The following is a 20,518-nucleotide window of genomic DNA, read 5'->3' as shown; positions in this document are numbered from 1 at the left end:
CCCTTTAGATGTGTTTATGTTAGTTTTATAGCAAGAAAGGCAGTGGGTACTGACTCCCCATTATATACAGTGAGATGCAGTCCGTAGTTACAAACCCAGCACATTATATGCCATGAGGAGCAGTGGGTACAGATGGTAGATATTCAGGCCCTGGCACTATAACACTGGCACTGATACACAACATTGGCCCCACTGTAACTTACTATAAATGAACAAAACAATGACAAAAAAAAAAAAAAAAATAGTGCAAAAAACAACAACACATATATAAACACACAATGAGCTTTTTCAGAGGGAAAGAGTTAACTTACCCTCCATGTGTTAGGGTAGGGGATAGATTATAAATTAAACAATTTAATGTCAGCTAGTGATTCTTTAGAACTGTATAGTACCTGTGGGATGAAAACTGCAGCAAAAGTTGAGAGTTGGTTCTTAGGTAAAGTTACAGCTGCAGATTCATCTTTTCAGTCTTTATTTCTATTTCCAGTTTGCAAAATCTCCCGATCCCTGTGTGCATCTGTGCTCTGATTGGTCAATTTTACTGTCTGTCAAGGAAGCTGTGCTCTGATTGGTGAATCCAGAAGAAGAAAGATCCAATCGGAGCACAGCAAAAACGGGCTTGAGGGGAAAGTGCAGAAACGGAGTAAGATTTTTGTTTTTTTTGCTACTTTTCCAGGGGGGGGCAAGTGCCCCCTCTTGCCCCCTTCTGTGGACGCCCATGCATATAGGCACTCAAGGATCCATGCCCAGGAAGGCAGCTTCAAGGGGGTAAATGGTAAATAATAATCTGAAATATCTGAATAAAAGCAGTCACAACACGATTTCTTAAATATCGAGTGCATGTTTCATTTTATGAATGAAGCTCCATAGAGACCGGAGTCATTGTTCCCAATTTATTGACTTATGATCATGTGACCCGCAATAGCAACAGCAATAATCTCCCAAACAAGCCTTCAGGCTTCCGCCCCGTATCCAGTTCACTTTCTTTTCCTGTGACGCCAGTAACAAAAGAACTATTTTATTTTGTGCAGGTAGAAGGTTTCTCCGAATGATCCCAGCTCAGTACCCAATGCTTCCTATGACAGTCCCAGCGCTGCACCTTAGCTATGGGCACGGGCGCCTCCTTCCCAGGATGTGTAAGTAACCTGATTAGTTACATAGTTACATAGTTACATAGGGTTGAAAAAAGACCAGAGTCCATCAAGTTCAACCCTTCCAAGTAAACCCAGCACCCACAACCCACACCTACCAATCTATACACTCACATACATAAACTATATTTACAACCACTAATACTAACTGTAGATATTAGTATCACAATAGCCTTGGATATTCTGATTGTTCAAGAACTCATCCAGGCTCCTCTTAAAGGCATTAACAGAATCTGCCATTACCCCATCACTAGGAAGGGCATTCCCCAACCCCCTCACTGCCCTCACCGTGAGGAACCCCCTACGCTGCTTCAAATGGAATCTCCTTTCCTCTAATCTATAGGGGGGGCCTCTGGTGCGCTGATTGTTTTTATGGGAAAAAAGAACATCCCCCAACTGCCTATAATCCCCTCTAATGTACTTGAACAGAGTAATCATGTCCCCTCGCAAGCGCCTCTTTTCCAGAGAAAACAACCCCAACCCTGACAGTCTCACCTCATAGTTTAACCCTTCCATCCCCTTTACCAGTTTAGTTGCAGTCTCTGCACTCTCTCCAGCTCATTAATATCCTTCTTAAGGACTGGAGCCCAAAACTGCCCCCATACTCAAGGTGAGGCCTTACCAGGGACCTATAAAGGGGCAAAATTATGTTCTCATCCCTTGAGTCAATGCCCTTTTTTATACAAGACAGCACTTTATTTGCTTTAGTAGCCACAGAATGACACTGCCTGGAATTAGACAACTTGTTATCTACAAAAACCCCTAGATCCTTCTCCATTAAGGATCCCCCCAACACACTACCATTCAGTTGATAGTTCGCGTTTATATTATTCCTACCAAAATGCATAACTTTGCACTTATCAACATTGAGCCTCATTTTCCAGTTTGCTGCCCAGTTATCTAATTTTGTCAAATCGCTCTGCAAAGCGGCAGCATCCTGCATGGAACTTATAGTTTTGCACAATTTTGTGTCATCAGCAAAAATAGAAACAATACTGTCTATGCCCACCTCCAGGTCATTAATAAACAAGTTAAACAGCAAAGGACCAAGGACTGACCCCTGCGGTACTCCACTAACCACACTGGTCCAATTAGAAAATGTTCCATTTACCCCCACTCTTTGTACTCTATCCTTCAGCCAGTTCTCTATCCAATTACAAATATTATGTTCTAGGCCAATATTCCTCAATTTGATCATTAACCTTCTGTGAGGTACTGTATCAAACGCTTTAGCAAAGTCCAAGTAGATGAGATCAACTGCCATTCCAGCATCAAGGTTCCTGCTCACCTCCTCATAAAAGGCGACTAAATTAGTCTGGCAAGATCTGTTACGCATAAAACCATGCTGGCACAAACTAATAGTATTGTGAACTGCAATGTATTCAAGTACCCTATCCCTTATTACCCCTTCCAAAAGTTTTCCTACTACTGATGTCAGACTAACAGGCCTATAGTTTTCAGGCTGAGAACGGGATCCCTTTTTAAATAACCGCACCACATTAGCAATCCGCCAGTCTCTCGGCACCATGCCAGACCTCAACGAATCCTGAAAAATTAAGTGAAGAGGCTTGGCAATCACAGCGCTCAGCTCATTTAATACCCTGGGATGAATCCCATCCGGCCCTGGACCTTTGTTTACCTTTACATGTTCAAGTCTCTTTTGAATTTCCTCCCGAGTGACCCATGCGTCAGTAGCTAAATTACTAGAACTGGGCATATTACAAGGGAAGCCTTCATTATCCGGCTCCTCAGATGTATAGACAGAAGAAAAATAAGATTTCAAAATTTTCAGCTTTTTCCCCGTTCTCATCAACCAACGTACCCCCCCGTGATAATAAAGTTCCCACCCCTTCTTGCTTCATTTTTTTACTATTCACATAATTAAAAAATAATTTTGGATTCTTTTTACCCCTAGCAGCAATATCCATTTCCATCTCTAGTTTAGCTTGCCTGATAGCTTTGTTGCTGCTTTATTTGCTTCCTTGTACCTGATGAAAGTTTCCGCTGTCCCAGCTAACTTGAATGCCCTAAAAGCACGTTTTTTCTTACCAACCTCGACACTGACACCTTTATTCAGCCATAAAGGTTTTGCTTTGCGATGCCTCTCCTTGCTTACAAGGGGGATATACTGTTGTGTATACCTACAAAGCAATGTTTTAAAGATGTTCCATTTTCCTTCTGTGTCTAACCCCATGAAAAGCCTTTCCCAGTTGACACATTGCAGAGATGCCCTTATACTGGCAAAGTCTGCACGTCTAAAATTGAGCGTTTTAGTTACTCCCTTATAGAGCTGTCTCTGTAGCATTATCTCAAAGGAGACCATGTTGTGATCACTGTTCCCCAAATGCTCACCCACACAAATGTTAGAGATAAGTTCATTATTATTAGATATCACCAGGTCCAAAATAGCGTCATTCCTAGTGGGTTCTTGAACCGCCTGAAATAAAAAGTTGTCATTTAGCATATTTACAAACCTTTGATTAGCTGTTCATGAAAACTTGATTAATAAATTCATTAAATAGCACCAACACATATATATATATATATATATATATATATACAGGTTTTGCCTCCAAAACAGATTAATTATATTAATTGGGACAAGTACAAGGTGCTGATTTATTATTACCAAGAAACAGGAAATACTTTTTAAAAAATTTGAATTTTTTGATTACGGTAAAATGGAGTCTATGGGAGATTGGGAAATGCTGTAATTTCAGAGCTTTCTGTATATCAGATTTCTGGACACCTGTATAAACATATGGGGGTTGATTCACTAAAGTGCGATAAAACGAGCGCTATTTATAGCATGCGTTAACAATTTTATCGCTTCTTATTTTTTGCGACTTAACACACGATTCACTAAAAGTACCGCCTGCCCCAAGTAGGTGTTAATCTTCGCACAGACTAATGGGTGGGTATATACTGTATTAAAGGAAACCCTGATGACTGATGTTCTCTATCTTCATAGAAATCATTATCCGCTGTTCAAGTTAAAAGAAGCACCAATAAAGTTGCGCCGGAACGAGCCCGTGGGGTTGCACCCGCAGTGACTGCAGTGTTTGGGGTTTCTCTTGAGCAATGCAAATCAAAAGATACAGATTCCATCCCCTTGGTGATCAAGGACATTGTTGAACACCTCTCCATGTTTGGTAGGTCCTGTTAAATGGCCAATGTCCATATACTATAAGGAAAAACAGTAGGGCACTCATGTAAGCATTCAGTATTTGGGGCATCTACACATGGCCAACAACTGTGCTGTGCAATTGTGCAAATGTCTTGTTTAGAGTGCAGAGAATGCTCACTAAATGATGACCCATAGGCCTGGGCTTAAGGGCCATGGACCATGGGGAGATTAGACACCCATGGTTAAATCTCGGCTATCGTGGGTGACCAATCTCCCCAAAATGCCTCCCAACCAGCAATAAAGTGAATCGCAGTTTCCTGCAGGAAGAAATTTTGTGTGACGCACATGCCTTTCCATCGGCAATTCAGTGAGGAAGCATTTCAGGGAGATTTGTAGCTGAGATTTAACCAATAAATAATTCTCCCTGTGTGCCTCTGCCCTAAGTTGGAATGTTAGTTTTCTAGCCTTTTCTGGCATTCATCCCAATTCCGAATCTTTCACAAACCAAATACAAACCCTAAGGAATCCAAGTAGAAAATATTCCATTCATCTTTATAAGCTATCCTTCAGCAAATACAAATAGTATGTTTCAGGCCAATATTCCTTAATTTAATAAGGTGCTGTAACAAATACACCAGCAAGCTCTAAGTGAGTGATCCCCAACCAGTGATCCCCAGCCATAGCAACATGTTGCTCCCCAACCCCTTGGATGTTGCTCCCAGTGGCCTCAAAGCAGGTGCTTATTTTTGAATTCCTGTATTGGAGGCAAATTTTGGTTATATAAAAACCAAGTGTACTGCCAAGAGCCTTATGTAGACTACCAATCCATACAGGGGCTACCAAATAGCCAATCACAACCCTTATTTGGCATCCCCAGGAACTTTTTTCATGCTTGTATTGCTCCCAAACTCTTTTTTTCCCATTCAATAGTGACTTCTTTTCCCAGGGTGCCACAGCCATGTGACCTGTGCTCTGATAAACTTCACTCACACTTTACTGCTGTGCTGCAAGTTGGAGTGATATCCCCCCCCCCTCCCAGCAGCCGATCAGCAGAACAATGGGGAGGGAGCAAGATAGCAGCTCCCAGTAGGTATAGAATAGCACTCAATAGTAAGAAATCCAAGTCCGGCTTGGGACTCCTCCAGTTACATGGGAGTAGGAGAAACAATAGGTTAGCTGAAAGCAGTTCTAATGTGTAGCGCCGGCTCCTTCTGAAAGCTCAGACTCAGGCACACTTTACTGTTGTGCTGCAAGTTGGAGTGATATCCCCCCCTCCCAGCAGCCGATCAGCAGAACAATGGGAAGGGAGCAAGATAGCAGCTCCCAGTAGGTATCAGAATAGCACTCAATAGTAAGAAATCCAAGTCCGGCTTGGGACTCCTCCAGTTACATGGGAGTAGGAGAAACAATAGGTTAGCTGAAAGCAGTTCTAATGTGTAGCGCCGGCTCCTTCTGAAAGCTCCGACTCAGGCACACTTTACTGCTGCGCTGCAAGTTGGAGTGATATCCCCCCCCCCTCACCCCCAGCAGCCAATCAGCAGAACAATGGGAAGGGAGCAAGATAGCAGCTCCCAGTAGGTATCAGAATAGCACTCAATAGTAAGAAATCCAAGTCCGGCTTGGGACTCCCCCAGTTACATGGGAGTAGGAGAAACAATAGGTTAGCTGAAAGCAGTTCTAATGTGTAGCGCTGGCTGAAAGCTCAGACTCAGGCACAATGCACTGAGATGGCGCCTACACACCAATATTACAGCTACAAATACATTTGTTGGTTCAAGAATAAAAGTGTAAATGGCAGAGGGAATTATTTGCTATGTAAACAGTGTCATTTAGAAATAAAAAGTACCCCATAAAAATCATGATAGTATTCCTTTAAAGTTAATGTTTTTCTAAACTTAGAAATTAACATTTTTGACTGAAATATATTCAATAATGATGTTTTTTTACCATAGGTACATAGTTTTAATATGATTCAGGCTTGTGAAAAACCCAAAAGTAAAATGATTTTTTTTGGAAATACCATGGATATATTGCACAGAACCCAAGACTGTATTTTTGTAAGAGATCTACTTGTTGCAGGTCTAAAACATAAAGGGCTGTTTAGAATCTCTGCCTCGGTGCACAAAGTAAAGACCCTGAAAGCCAAGTATGATAAAGGGGAGAAGGTGACTCTGGAGCAGGAAGATGACATTGATGCTATAGCAAGTCTTCTCAAAGTTTTTCTAAAAGAGCTTCCAGAAGGTGTAGTGCCGGAACCCAGCCACCCTTCCTTCATTGGTGCTTACAGAGGTAAGATCAGGAGATATGGAAAAAAAAGACATTACCAAGGCAAAACAGATGTTGCAAGGTTTCGGAGAATGCAACATCAAATGCCAAATGTGCATTGTTTTAATTTGAAGGGAAAGATTATGGCAGTGGAACCAAGGCTAAAACTAAATATACAGGTATAGGACCCGTTATACAGAATGCTTGGAACCAAGGGTATTCCAGATAAGAGGTCTTTCTGTAATCTCCATACCAAAAAATTAATAAAACATTAATTAACCCCAATATGATTGTTTTGCATCCAATAAGGATTATTTATATCTTAGTTGGAATCATGTACAGGTACTGTTTTATTATTACAGAGAAAAGGGAATCATTTAACCATTAAATAAACCCAATAGGGCTGTTCTGCCCCCAATAAGGGGTAATTATATCTTAGTTGGGATCAAGTACAGGTACTGTTTTATTATTACAGAGAAAAGGGAATCATTTAACCATGAAATAAACCCAATAGGGCTGTTCTGCCCCCAATAAGGGGTAATTATATCTTAGTTGGGATCAAGTACAGGTACTGTTTTATTATTACAGAGAAAAGGGAATCATTTAACCATGAAATAAACCCAATAGGGCTGTTCTGCCCCCAATAAGGGGTAATTATATCTTAGTTGGGATCAAGTACAGGTACTGTTTTATTATTACAGAGAAAAGGGAATCATTTAACCATTAAATAAACCCAATAGGGCTGTTCTGCCCCCAATAAGGGGTAATTATATCTTAGTTTGAATCAGTTACAAGGTACTATTTTATTATTACAGAGAAAAAGGAAATCAATTTTAAAATTCTGGATAAGGGGTCCGATACCTGTATATATATATATATATATATATGAAACTGACAATGGAATGGGGCTGAGTACATAATAATAAAGTCTTATTTGCAGAAATAAAATGGCATTGATGATGGAACCCTACAAAAGTGCTTTTAGCTATAATGTCAGTGTAATGAAGACATGGCTTCCATCATGGTACCCTAAATGAGTTCTCCTGGATTTTTGTAAGCATATGGTTTAGGGTTCAGGTAAATTATGGCTTTCACCATGGAAGGTCCAAATTTGCTTAGAGCTCCCCTTAGTCTATATTTATAGATCTAGAAAAATATTGCAGTATTAGCCAATCAGCCGTAATTCCAAGAATATGTATCACAGTAAATAAGTCATCCCAAATCTAACCCTAAATGACTTCAAGATTTGCTTGCAGATGTATATAAAAGACAACATAGGCATTTTCTCCAAATCTTGTTCTAACTGGCCTTTAGGGTAACCACAGCTCTAGACTGCAGGGAAGACATCCACCCTGGAAGCCTACAATAGTGCTTTTATCTTTGTGTAGACATAAAGCCTAGAATACTATGAAGACATGACTTCCATTCATGGAACCCTACAGTAGTCCTCCAATTTGCACAAGCCTACAGTCAAGAGTGCACTGAAGGCATGGTTCCCATCATGGATCCCTATAATAGTCTTCTGCCATTTGTGACTTCCATTATGGAAAGCTACAGTAGAGTTCTCTATACAGTCTAGTGTTCAGGAAAAAATGGCTCCCATTATGGAACACCAAGGAAAGAAGATTACCTATTAAAGAACAAATAAAGTCTAAAATTAATTAAGCTAGAATTACTGTACTTTAGGCAATGGACTTTACTAAACCAAACATAGGGTGCAACAGCGGATGGCTCTCCTACTCCAACACTGCAGCTATGCAATGCATATCTAAACTCATGATTAACCTTGGAGTATAAGGATTTTATAGATGTTTAGAATCGAAAGGGGCTGAAATGGAAGGTCAACTTGATGACTCTATAATATATCTACCTGTACAAAAAACCATCCTAGGCTGATAGTACCATTTCCCATGTGTGTCTTCTGTGAATAAAGCAGTTAATAATGACCTACTTTGCCTTACAGCCCACAAAGACAATACAGACAAATGTACGCAACAGCTGAAAGAGTTAATTGCAAGTCTCCCCCGAGCGCATAGAAATGTCCTGCTCTACCTTTGCTTCTTCCTAATCCAAGTGGCCTCTTTCAGTGACATAAACAACATGACCTTGGAAAACCTTTCTGTTGTGTTTGGGCCCAGTTTTTTCAGGTATGTTTATTATGGTGTTGGCCAAGTGGCCTTCTGGAACAATCCATGAGCTTCTTATCAGCTGTACAGAAATACCTGCAGAGCAGAAGGACAAATTTGAACTTCTAAGTAGCACACTTACAGTGTATGTTAAAGATGGAAAAAATATTATGGAGGAGTCCAGTGCCCACTTCAAGACCATTATTCTTCATTGTGCGCAATTGAAGGATGGCTTTGGTTTATAGTGAAAAAATATTCCACTTTTTTCATTACTTAGGTCAAAGTATATCCACTAATCAGATCTCCAAGACATTTAGTCCCAAAAAGTGTCCCTAAATTTGGGTGGGTGAGCAAATGTATCTTCACCTGGTGACAGCTACCAGCGTTCTTAGTGCCAAACAATACTTCCACCCAACAGCAGGTGGTGCCATCACCTATTAATGCAGAGGATAATGTAATGACTGACATAAACTTTGCACCAGGTCTACTAACCTATCAGATGTTTGCTTTCAGACAGTAGACCAGTTAACTGGACCTTTGTATTGGCTGCTATGGTTATCTGGATATGGAGCAAGCACTACACCTAACATTAACCCCCATTATATTGACATACAGTAGCTGTAGGCTCTCACACATAGTACACCTGGGTAAAGATCCAAACTCATAGGCCTTATGGGTATTATCATAGTTGATTGTTTGGTTGAACCACCTAGCCTTTATGAAAGCAATGGATACATAACAATCTCTACCATTAAATATCTATATTGTGGGAAAACTCATGCAGTCCAAAAAATCTTTTGATAGGAGTCCAAAAGTGTAAACATTAATGTGGTGCCACCATTATCTGTAAAAAAATGTAGTGTCATATTTATGGTCACAATTTTGGACAGTTTTAGGTCCCTAGTGGGTCTTCCACCATAATAGGATTTAAATGGCGGAGGGTGCTATGATAAAAACTGGGTGTCCTGACCAAAACGTGAGCCATGAATGTGCTCCATTATCTTACTATGGTTCAGTTACATGAAACCTTCTTTGCCAAAACCACTAATGGAACATGAAGCTTAGATCTGTCCTTCAAAAGGCGATGAGACAACGGTGGTCTAAATCAGTATATACAGATAAATATAGTTTAAGCACAGTCAGCATTTCCTATTAAAAAAAGGCAACCGTGAGCACTAATATCAACTAAATCAAAGATGGTGGCGCACAAACTTTAGTTACCTTTTTAAAAAAGGCTGTTGTTTGATGTTCTGGTAACCACCACCTGGTTGGATATTTTAAGGCTTGTCAAAATAATTCTGGGCCCTAAGCTATGACACCCCCACCTACTGACATTCATTAAGCGCTATTTGTTTATGCAAACCCACAGTGAGTTATTGTATCTCGGTACCACAGGCCGCTCCTACTCTAGAACATGTTTAAGGAACAGTTACAGTCCAAACAAACCAATGACAAGGTGTCTTTCAGCATCAAGGGGTCCAGATTAAGGGGCAGGTCAGAATATATCCATCTTGCTTTAGTGGGCACCCCTGTTTGTGGGCTTTGAACCTGACCCGCTCTTCTCTTTCTCTCTGTGAATAAAAGGGTCCCATTCAGCAGGGATGTTCATGAGGAACAGATGCTGTGCAACGCAATACTCCTACACGTGCTCAGGAACTATGAGAGAATAGCCGAGGGCTTATTAAAGCCAGAAATCCTCCCCGGGGTATGTACCAACCTGGATCCCTCTCTGTATTCTGCAAGTGAGCAAGGGCGGCTGTAATAGATATATATATATATATATATATTCCTACCTACAGAGAGAGCAGTCTCAGAATATGTTTTATTGCTTAGTTAATGTATCCACTAATTAACTGATTGGCTAGATCATGAGCAATAATGGCACCATTGTTAGCATTTCAGTGGGAAGCAAGTTACCAATATAATACAGGTATGGGATCCATTATCCGGAAACCCGTTATCCAGAAAGCTCTGAATTACGGAAAGCCTGTCTCCCATAGACTCCATTTTAATAAAATAATTCAGATTTTTAAATTGATTTCCTTTTTCTCTGTAAAAAATAAAACAGTACCTGTACTTGATCCAAACTAAGATATAATTACCCCTTATTGGGGGCAGAACAGCCCTATTGGGTTTATTTCATGGTTAAATGATTCCCTTTTCTCTGTAATAATAAAACAGTACCTGTACTTGATCCCAACTAAGATATAATTACCCCTTATTGGGGCAGAACAGCCCTATTGGGTTTATTTAATGGTTAAATGATTCCCTTTTCTCTGTAATAATAAAACTGTACCTGTACTTGATCCCAACTAAGATATAATTACCCCTTATTGGGGGCAGAACAGCCCTATTGGGTTTATTTCATGGTTAAATGATTCCCTTTTCTCTGTAATAATAAAACAGTACCTGTACTTGATCCCAACTAAGATATAATTACCCCTTATTGGGGCAGAACAGCCCTATTGGGTTTATTTCATGGTTAAATGATTCCCTTTTTCTCTGTAATAATAAAACAGTACCTGTACTTGATCCCAACTAAGATATAATTACCCCTTATTGGGGGCAGAACAGCCCTATTGGGTTTATTTAATGGTTAAATGATTCCCTTTTCTCTGTAATAATTAAACAGTACCTGTACTTGATCCCAACTAAGATATAATTACCCCTTATTGGGGGCAGAACAGCCCTATTGGGTTTATTTAATGGCTAAATGATTCCCTTTTCTCTGTAATAATAAAACAGTACCTGTACTTGATCCCAACTAAGATATAATTACCCCTTATTGGGGCAGAACAGCCCTATTGGGTTTATTTAATGGCTAAATGATTCCCTTTTCTCTGTAATAATAAAACAGTACCTGTACTTGATCCCAACTAAGATATAATTACCCCTTATTGGGGCAGAACAGCCCTATTGGGTTTATTTCATAGTTAAATGATTCCCATTTCTCTGTAATAATAAAACAGTACCTGTACTTGATCCCAACTAAGATATAATCAATTCTTATTGGATGCAAAACAATCCTATTGGGTTTGATTAATGGTTTATTGATTTTTTAGTAGACTTGGTAAGGAGATCCAAATTACGGAAAGACCCCTTATCCGGAAACCCCCAGGTCCTGAGTATTCTGGATAACGGGTCCTATATCTGTACTGCAGCCATTTAGAGAGCTCCCCTCCTCCTGCCCACAAACGTACAACCGAGGTTTTCACATTCCATTCGCTGCCATGGGAATAGCATGTTGTCTAGTGAAATCAGCCAGCAGGGAAAGGGTTATAGTCATGTTATGATACCCCTCATTGAGAAGGGTGGATGGGGGTTCAGTGCCTGGCATGGAGGAATGGCCCCAGTTAAGAAAGTGGGAGCTACAAGGGAGTTGGGTTCCTGTAAATGTAGATTAGCTAGAGAAGTAATGAAGGCCCAGAGTGCTAGAAGTGTGTAACTGCAACTCTCCCAGTGTGAGCCACATGGGCCTACTAAATAGTATTGCATGAAATCTACCTCTATATGGTTTGCCACAGTATACATTGGTGCTCTGTAATGGATATATAATAAAGTAAGTGAAAAATGCTCTTGCGTTTTACCTGTAGATTTTAGTTTGTTAACTTGCTCTCTCACTAGGGGGCAGCGTTGTATAACATGAACGTTAGGCCTGTTTTGTGCATGAATATAGCCACATAGAATTCAGATTTTATGCTTTTTGTAACACTGCATAGTAATAGCTTTGGCTAAAAATTATGTGTTTTTTTAAGAAAAAAAAAAATTATATCCATTTTGAATTCGTTAGAGTAATGATCTGCCATCGCCTTTGCGCCTTTGTTTATAACCCTGACATTCTGTGCAGCAAGTAAAATACTAACATTGCTTTAAACCCTGAATAGAGCAGCATGTTGTGGCTGACTAAAAAGGTTCTTTACATGGGACTCTATCTGCCTATACTATATACAGTATTCACTATCCACAGCAAAAGTGCATACATTCAGTAACCCATAGCAACCAGGCAGGCATGTGCTTTCAATATTCTCCCATTGTACCCTGACAAAATCAATTATACACTGTCTGAGCTGTTTTCAGGGGAAGCTTCTGTTGGTTGGTGGAAAGTAAAGACTCCATTTCTCCCTCATTAAATGATTTTGTGAAATTTAGATCATGAATGGGTTCAGAGCAGAAACAGAGCGGTTGTTGCTTGTCAGTCAGACATGAATGTTCATAAATGTGCAAGATATAAAAAGTACAGATATATGTATATTTGATTTTATTCAAACTGACAGTGGCACCTTTAAATTACTAACAGGAAGTGAAGGAAGTGCTCTGGTGGCCATTTTAGGTGATTTCCTTCTCCTTGGGCACTTGCTGTTTTTAAAGCAATGGGGAGAGCTGCTCAGCTTGGCTTGTTCTTTTTCCAAAAACAAAAAGAGAAAATTCCTCAGAGGATAGTGAAGCAAAGTGGGAGCTGAGACAGAGGGGAAGGATGGGGCCAAGTTAATCTGCAAGTCTCGGTTCCCCCAAGAGACATCTTTATCTTCTTAGTTGCAATTGTATCTCAGTGCAGGTGTTGAGTATTCTGGGCTCTGTGCCAAAAGGTTCTTATCTAATTAAGTTTGAGAAACTTTGGATCATTTTTGTCATTCGGTGCAGGAGATCAAAGGGAAATTAGGGACTTTTCAATAAGAATCCTGGATTGTGGGTCTGAAGGGTCCTGGGAAGTGAGCAGGGAACACATTTGGGGGGATTGGTCAGGAAGGATTGAGGGGATTGTAGGGGGGTAAAGGTTTTGCAAACCTTTAGTTTTTTAACTCCTGTGATTAGTTTAACCAGCTAGGCTGGGTCCTGATAATTTGGAGGAGGAATAAATCCCTTTGCAAGAAAGGTGTCAGGTTTCTGTCTTTATGTGGTTCCCCCACTTACTGGAGGAGATGAGATGGTTTTCAGAGGGCCTGGCGGAGGTAGGCCCAGCATAGGAGAAATACATGCCAGGATACATTTTGTAATACAGGTTGTAGGAGTGGAAGACAAGATTATTTAGTGAGCAGTCAGAGGCTCCAAGGGGGAGACTAGTAAGGGTTAGTACCCTGTGGTGTCAAAGCTGGTGGTTAGGCTTAGGAATAGGTAGATTCCTGGAGTAATTCACCTCTGTGGGCTTTGCCTAGTCATGGGGATTGTTTGCCAAAGACAGGCAATGCTACAATACCTCTGGATGTTGCCAAAGCCATATGAGACATTGTGTATATCATTTATGTTAGAGTGTCTGTAAGTTCTTGCTCGCCATTTCTGCAAGCACAGACCCCAAAAGAGATTGTAAGAGATTCAACAATACGTTATTTGAGAGATTAAGTGTGTTGTGCACAGGGTCGGACTGGGCCGCCGGGACACCAGGAAAAATCCTGGTGGGCCCCGGCAGCTCAGTCCAACCTTTGCCGGCGCTCCCCCTACTGACTGTTCCTCCCCTGACGCGTTCAATTTATACACGCTCGGGGAGGACGTCAGGTGGGGCCCCTGCGGGGGGGTTAGGGGGGCCCCTGGGGGGTAGGGGACAAGGCTGGCTGGGGAACCTGCAGGGCCCCTGGGGCCCCCAGTCCAACCCTGGTTCTGCAGGATCAGTATGGTTAACCCATTCTCCACTATCAGTGAGGGCCCACCTGAGAGGAGAGAGTCCAGTGTAACTTTTGTCTACTGGGAGTTGCTGGGAGTTGGGCCCCTTGACTGGGTCTGAAGTACAACAATAGAGAGCACTAGTGCATTTTGGAGTACCTCCCATATACCTGTTAAAAGAGCATGAATTAAGAAGGGCAGTAGAAAATAGAAGAGAAGAGAATGACTCCATATGGAGTCAAGTGGGGGAGGCTCATCCAAGAGACCTGTTATTGGGGGATCAGTGCCAAGAGGAAGAAGCTCAGGGAAGACCTGGCAGGGCATGTGAACCACATTACCTGTTAGAAGCGGTACAGTGACATGAAGCAAAGTATTTGCAGTATATTTGAGTTTAGCAGAAATAAGATTCAGGCAGCAAAATGAAGGCCCTCTGCCCTCTATAAAAATCAGGACCTATGGGCACCTCCTCCTGGATAGGATTCATGAGGATATCAGTGAGGGGGTAGAGGCTGAATATCTGCAAACAGATGGGATAAGGTGCAACTAAGTGTTTGCACAGAGGAGCAAATAACAATGTAGAGAAGATCAATATGTCCTGGAATGTATTTCTTTATTAAGCTTTATTAAGCTTGGGTGCCACAGTGATCCCCAACCAGTGGCTCGGGGCCCCCCTAACCCCCTCGCAGGGCCCCCCTCCCGACGTCCTCTCCCGAGCGCATAAATTTGACGCGTCAGGGGAGGAGTGTTCGGGAGGTGGAGCGCCGGCAAGGGTCGGGTTTGGGCCGCCGGGGCCCACTAGAGCTGGGGCCCACAGGGATTTTTCCCGGTGTCCCGGCGGCCCAGTCCGACCCTGGCTTGGGGGCAACATGTTGCTCACCAACCCCTTGGATGTTGCTCTCAGTGCCCCCAAACCAGGTAGTTATTTTTGAATTCCTGACTTGGGGGCAAGTTTTGGTTGAATAAAAACAAGATTTCCTACCAAATAAAGCCCCCTGTAAGCTGATAGTGAGCATAGAGGCCCCTAATAGCCAATCACAGCCCTTATTTGGCTCCTCCATGAACTTTTATGGTGCTTGTGTTGCTCTCCAAGTCTTTTTACATTTGACTGTGGACATAAGTAAGAAAGGTTGGGGATCCCTGCTCTAAATCACCCCCCTGCCATGAACAGGGACATGGATGGACCTTCTACAAACTCAGCTGAGACATCTAAGCAGGCTACGGAGCCAGAGGGCCCCAGTGGAGGATTCAGATGGTGAATATATATTTATATACAAAGAAATGTTTTGAACTAAGGTTGAATTTATTTTAAACTTTGTTCTTATGAAAATTTTACATTTATATTTTTCAGATATTTTGGTCCAGGCCCTAAACCCTTGTTTTTGCTGCACCCGCCGCACCCTAGCTGTAAGTGAGTCACTGTCAAGTAAAAATATGTTCCTTTTGGCTGTACTACTAACGTCCTCTGACACCTTAAATATGTGTAACTGATGTAAAATAAGTGATATTTAATTTGAAATGTTGTAAATAATCAGTCTAATAACTTTGTTTCTAAATCCCACCCTAAAGCTTTCCCACTCTGCCCCCCTAGTTCTCCCTCTCTTTTTCTTTCTTTTTGTAGGAGCTGATGAAAAAAGGTAATTACACATGCAAGTAATGGCACCAATAAGAATGTTGCTGGTCAAAAACCCAATTACAGATTCACCAAGTGCTCAGCTATCCTTCTTTTTTACTTATTTCCGAACCAAAATGCAATTACCAACTAATTAAAGTATATAATGACCTAACTTTTTTGTAGTTCTCGCTGATTTTGTTCTCTGTAATAATGGCGATAAAGGTCTTTCATTATTTTAGTTATTGTCCTCTCTCACACAGGTGCTTCTGCTGGGGAAGAGCCAAGTCATCAGCCAAGATAGCGGCACTGGAAATGTCCCACCGGCGGCTCCAGGGTTTGAGGAAGCTTGCCTGACATGTTGCAAGATGCCACCAAGATCTCCATTTCAGATGATGGATGGCCTGCAAAGACTATCACTTTTTAATGATTTCACTACGGGTGTCCAAGACCTAACTACAGCGGTCCTTGGGGTGGAGGCAACATCCGCTCAAGCTATCAAGAACTTATTATGGCCCTACTGGCAACCTTGGGGCACCCTGCATTTCACAGAGATGCCTCTGTAAGGCCTGCCGAGGGTGGTGTCCCTGGGCTCTCTTCAGTGCCTCCCCCAAATGCTGCCCAGTGGGGCAGGGAAGGTATCTCGGAATGTGGTCCGCAACTGTCTGTGGGAAAAGGAGCGACAATAGAGGTATCTGTCTGTCTACCAAAATAAGCTTCTGTCCCTGGTCATTAAGTGCACCTCCCATCTCCTACAGCATGGCCTTGAAGCCAATTCCCTACTTCATGTCATGCCCTGCTACACGTGCCAGAGCAATGGGACCAATCCCCAGTACAACACATACCATTGCACGTGCACTGTCCACAAAGCTGCACTCCTCCTTATATGTAGGTGGCAACTTGTGGTGACTAAAGATGGCCATACACGTTAAGATCCGCTCGTTTGGCGAGCCGATCTTCTCCCAATATCCCCACCTACGGGTGGGCGATATCGGGCAAATTTAGGCTAATTCGGGGCCAAACGATCGAATTATAACAACGGCAATGGGCGCAGTCGGTTTGGGGACCGCACCAATGAGCTGATGCGGTCCCCGATCCAACTAAATCTTTTAACCTGCCCAATCGATATCTGGCCAACTTCAGGCCAGATATCGGTCGGGCATGCCCCTCGTTAAGGGGCTGATATCGGCAGCTACAATCGGCCCGTGTATGGCCACCTTAAGCCAATAAATCTGGCACAGCGCTTTTAACACCTTAAGTGCATTTGTTCTGACATCGAAATGAGATGTAAAAAGCAAGTCAGCCTACTTACACCTTACAGGCCTATTCCAATCAAATCATAATTGCTATAGTTCGTTATGCAGTACTTAAAGTATAACATTTGAATGTTGATCTATGAAAAGCTGAAATTTTCTACCTGGTGAGGGCTGAGTATGTTTCAGGAAAGGGAGCAGTTATAGGCATAAATGTGCCCTAGGCCAAGGTTGGCATTGTCTTTATTTCCTATGGAAATGTTTTTCTAAAAGCAATTAGTGTACAAGAAAGTCATTAGTATCCCATGTGCTCAAATAGAACTTTCAAACTGTATTACTCCATACTGGAATATTCAGTAAACAATTTAAATCAATCAGTTGCTTGTATGTTTTATATTGTCATTCAACCATAGGCGTTATATAATGTTACAATAGAACTTACTTATAAGCAGCGCTTGGTGATGCCATTAGTGGGTCAGACTGCTAAACTGCATTAGTTCAACTGCTAGTAACCAAATTATCATTATCTGTAACCACAAAGCATTACAGCACCTTCTGTCTCTCTTTATCCCACCATGGATTGACCATTAGAAAAGTTTTGCCCTAAGTAGGGCAAAATTTGAAATTAAGGGTCCACTGAGAAGCCCTCTGAATAAACAAACCCCTACCTTTTTCCAGCTGAGCATTTGAGACAAAGAGCACCTGCTTATTAGCAAAGTTTTTCCCTAAGTAGGGCAAAATTTGAAATTAAACGGCCCACTGAGAAGCCCTCTGTATAAACAAACCCCTACCTTTTCCCAGCGGAGCATTTGAGACAAAGAGCACCTGCTTATTAGCAAAGTTTTTTCCTAAGTAGGGCAAAATTTGAAATTAAGCGTCTCACTGAGAAGCCCTCTGTATAAACAAACCCCTGCCTTTTCCCCGCTGAGCATTTTACACAACGAGCTTATTATACAGATGGCTTCTCAATAGACTGCTGATTTACTTTAAATATCCTTTCTAATGTTCTTATTTTCATATTGACATCTGCCGCAGTACTAATAAATATCAGCAGTGCATCTCTCGGTAAAAAGTGCACATTTTAATATGTATTCGCCATGATGCGGATATTAAAAAAAGCACAAAGGAATAAATGTCATTGAATGACTTCTTTAAGGTCAAAGCCGATAAACAGTGACATACGAGGAGGTGTTTGCTAAATAAAACCTGAAATAAACGTGCTGTGATGTAATAAATAGTGTTCCCGACGCCAGCCGTAAATAAAGCTTATTCTAGTCCGGAGAGAAAAAGGGGGGCTGTGCAAATGAGGCACATGACTAAGGCCGTCCAACTGGTTTAAGAAATACTTAAGTTTTTAAACAGCTACCAGATTAGTCAGCAGTGCGTGTTTAGTGGCCGGGGAATTTATAGGGGGTTCTAGGAACCACGTCTCTGGCGCTAACAGGTGTCTTGATCCAGATTTATTTAGAAGGATTAATTGAAATACAGCATGTACTCATTAAAATCCCCAGGGGGTTGTTCCTGCAAAACTGTGCTTGGCTTCCAGGCTCTTGTAAGGGGGCTCTAACACAATAAAATGGTTGCCAGGCTTCTTGTAAGGGGGCTCTAACACAATAAAATGGTTGCCAGGCTCTTGTAAGGGGGCTCTAACACAATAAAATGGTTGCCATGCTTCTTGTAAGGGGGCTCTAACACAATAAAATGGTTGTCAGGCTCTTGTAAGGGGGCTCTAGCACAATAAAATGGTTGCCAGGCTTCTTGTAAGGGGGCTCTAACACAATAAAATGGTTGCCAGGCTCTTGTAAGGGGGCTCTAGCACAATAAAATGGTTGCCAGGCTTCTTGTAAGGGGGCTCTAGCACAATAAAATGGTTGCCAGGCTTCTTGTAAGGGGGCTCTAACACAATAAAATGGTTGCCAGGCTCTTCTAAGGGAGGTCTAACACAATAAAATGGTTGCCAGGCTTCTTGTAAGGGGGCTCTAGCACAATAAAATGGTTGCCATGCTTCTTGTATGGGGGCTCTAACACAATAAAATGGTTGTCAGGCTCTTGTAAGGGGGCTCTAGCACAATAAAATGGTTGCCAGGCTTCTTGTAAGGGGGCTCTAACACAATAAAATGGTTGCCAGGCTCTTGTAAGGGGGCTCTAGCACAATAAAATGGTTGCCAGGCTTCTTGTAAGGGGGCTCTAGCACAATAAAATGGTTGCCAGGCTTCTTGTAAGGGGGCTCTAACACAATAAAATGGCTGCCAGGCTCTTGTAAGGGGGCTCTAACACAATAAAATGGTTGCCAGGCTTCTTGTCAGTGTCTAGCCTCTGTAAGGATTCAGTTGGAAGTAGAACCCTTGTGGGCAACTCACTGTAGTTTTCCATACCCTTCCATGAAGCAGGAGACCTCTGGTGCCCTGGAACTTTCTCGGGTAGCACTAACAGAACGTATGAAGAATGATAGCCATGTATAAATATATAAGGGGACCAATAATAGACTAATATTTTATCTGTAGTAATAATTCAAATCCACTGGACTTGCCGATGTTTTGCTAGTCATTCCACTGGCTTTCTCAGTTCAGCAAAACTTCTTCAAGAAAAACACAGCAAGTCCAATGGATTTGACTTATTACTACAGATGTACCATGACCTGGAGGAATGAGAACTTTTGTAGACATCTCTAATGCTTTATTTACCAGTAGGTCCTCCCAACAGACACAATGGCACCCACTGAAATTAGAATAAAGGAGATTCCATCTTAACATTCGGAAAGGGGTTTGTAACAGTGAGCTGTGAATTTGTGGGAATTCCCTCCCTGAGGTGGTTATAATGGCAGATACTTTAGATCAGTGATCCCCAACCAGTGGCTCAGGGGCAACATGTTGCTCCCCAACGCCTTGGATGTTGCTCTCAGTGCCCCCAAACCAGGTAGTTATTTTTGAATTCCTGACTTGGGGGCAAGTTTTGGTTGAATAAAAACAAGATTTCCTACCAAATAAAGCCCCTGTAAGCTGATAGGGTGCATAGAGGCACCTAATAGCCAATCACAGCCCTTATTTGGCACCTCCATGAACGTTTATGGTGCTTGTGTTGCTCTCCAAGTCTTTTTACATTTGACTGTGGCTCATGAGTAAGAAACGTTGGGGACCCCTGCTTTAGAACCTTTACTTTTTGTTACAAAAGCGCCACCTGCTGGTCTGTACCATGATGTAGTTGAGGAAATGATCAGGAGAAAGAAAGAGGGCTACTAGAGGTTTCTGATATTTTTCCAAATCAGAGGAACATCAATTTTACCTTCACTTACTTATCCTTTCATGGCAAACCAGCACTCTCCTAATGCCTGTGTTCTTCACTGTCTCCTCTTTGTAGGCCCAAACATTCCCAAGGTTCCGTACACCCTGAGG

General features: G+C 41.9%; 1 protein-coding gene across 1 annotated transcript; it reads left to right on the top strand.

Annotated features, from left to right (window-relative positions):
* The first annotated feature begins 1,026 nt into the window (after nucleotides 1-1,026).
* On the top strand, nucleotides 1,027-16,439 carry LOC116412347 (protein FAM13A-like). The gene is made up of 7 exons (XM_031906484.1): nucleotides 1,027-1,136; nucleotides 4,123-4,303; nucleotides 6,358-6,567; nucleotides 8,507-8,690; nucleotides 10,254-10,411; nucleotides 15,613-15,668; nucleotides 16,137-16,439. Exons 1-7 carry the CDS (start codon nucleotides 1,107-1,109, stop codon nucleotides 16,437-16,439), a joined length of 1,122 nt encoding a protein of 373 aa, XP_031762344.1. The 5' UTR covers nucleotides 1,027-1,106.
* The last annotated feature ends 4,079 nt before the right edge of the window (nucleotides 16,440-20,518 follow it).

The sequence above is a fragment of the Xenopus tropicalis genome, chromosome 7 (assembly GCF_000004195.4).
Source record: "Xenopus tropicalis strain Nigerian chromosome 7, UCB_Xtro_10.0, whole genome shotgun sequence".
Taxonomy (NCBI): domain Eukaryota; kingdom Metazoa; phylum Chordata; class Amphibia; order Anura; family Pipidae; genus Xenopus; species Xenopus tropicalis.
Note: the sequence above shows the minus strand (reverse complement) of the source record. Positions and strands in the feature narration are given on the sequence as shown.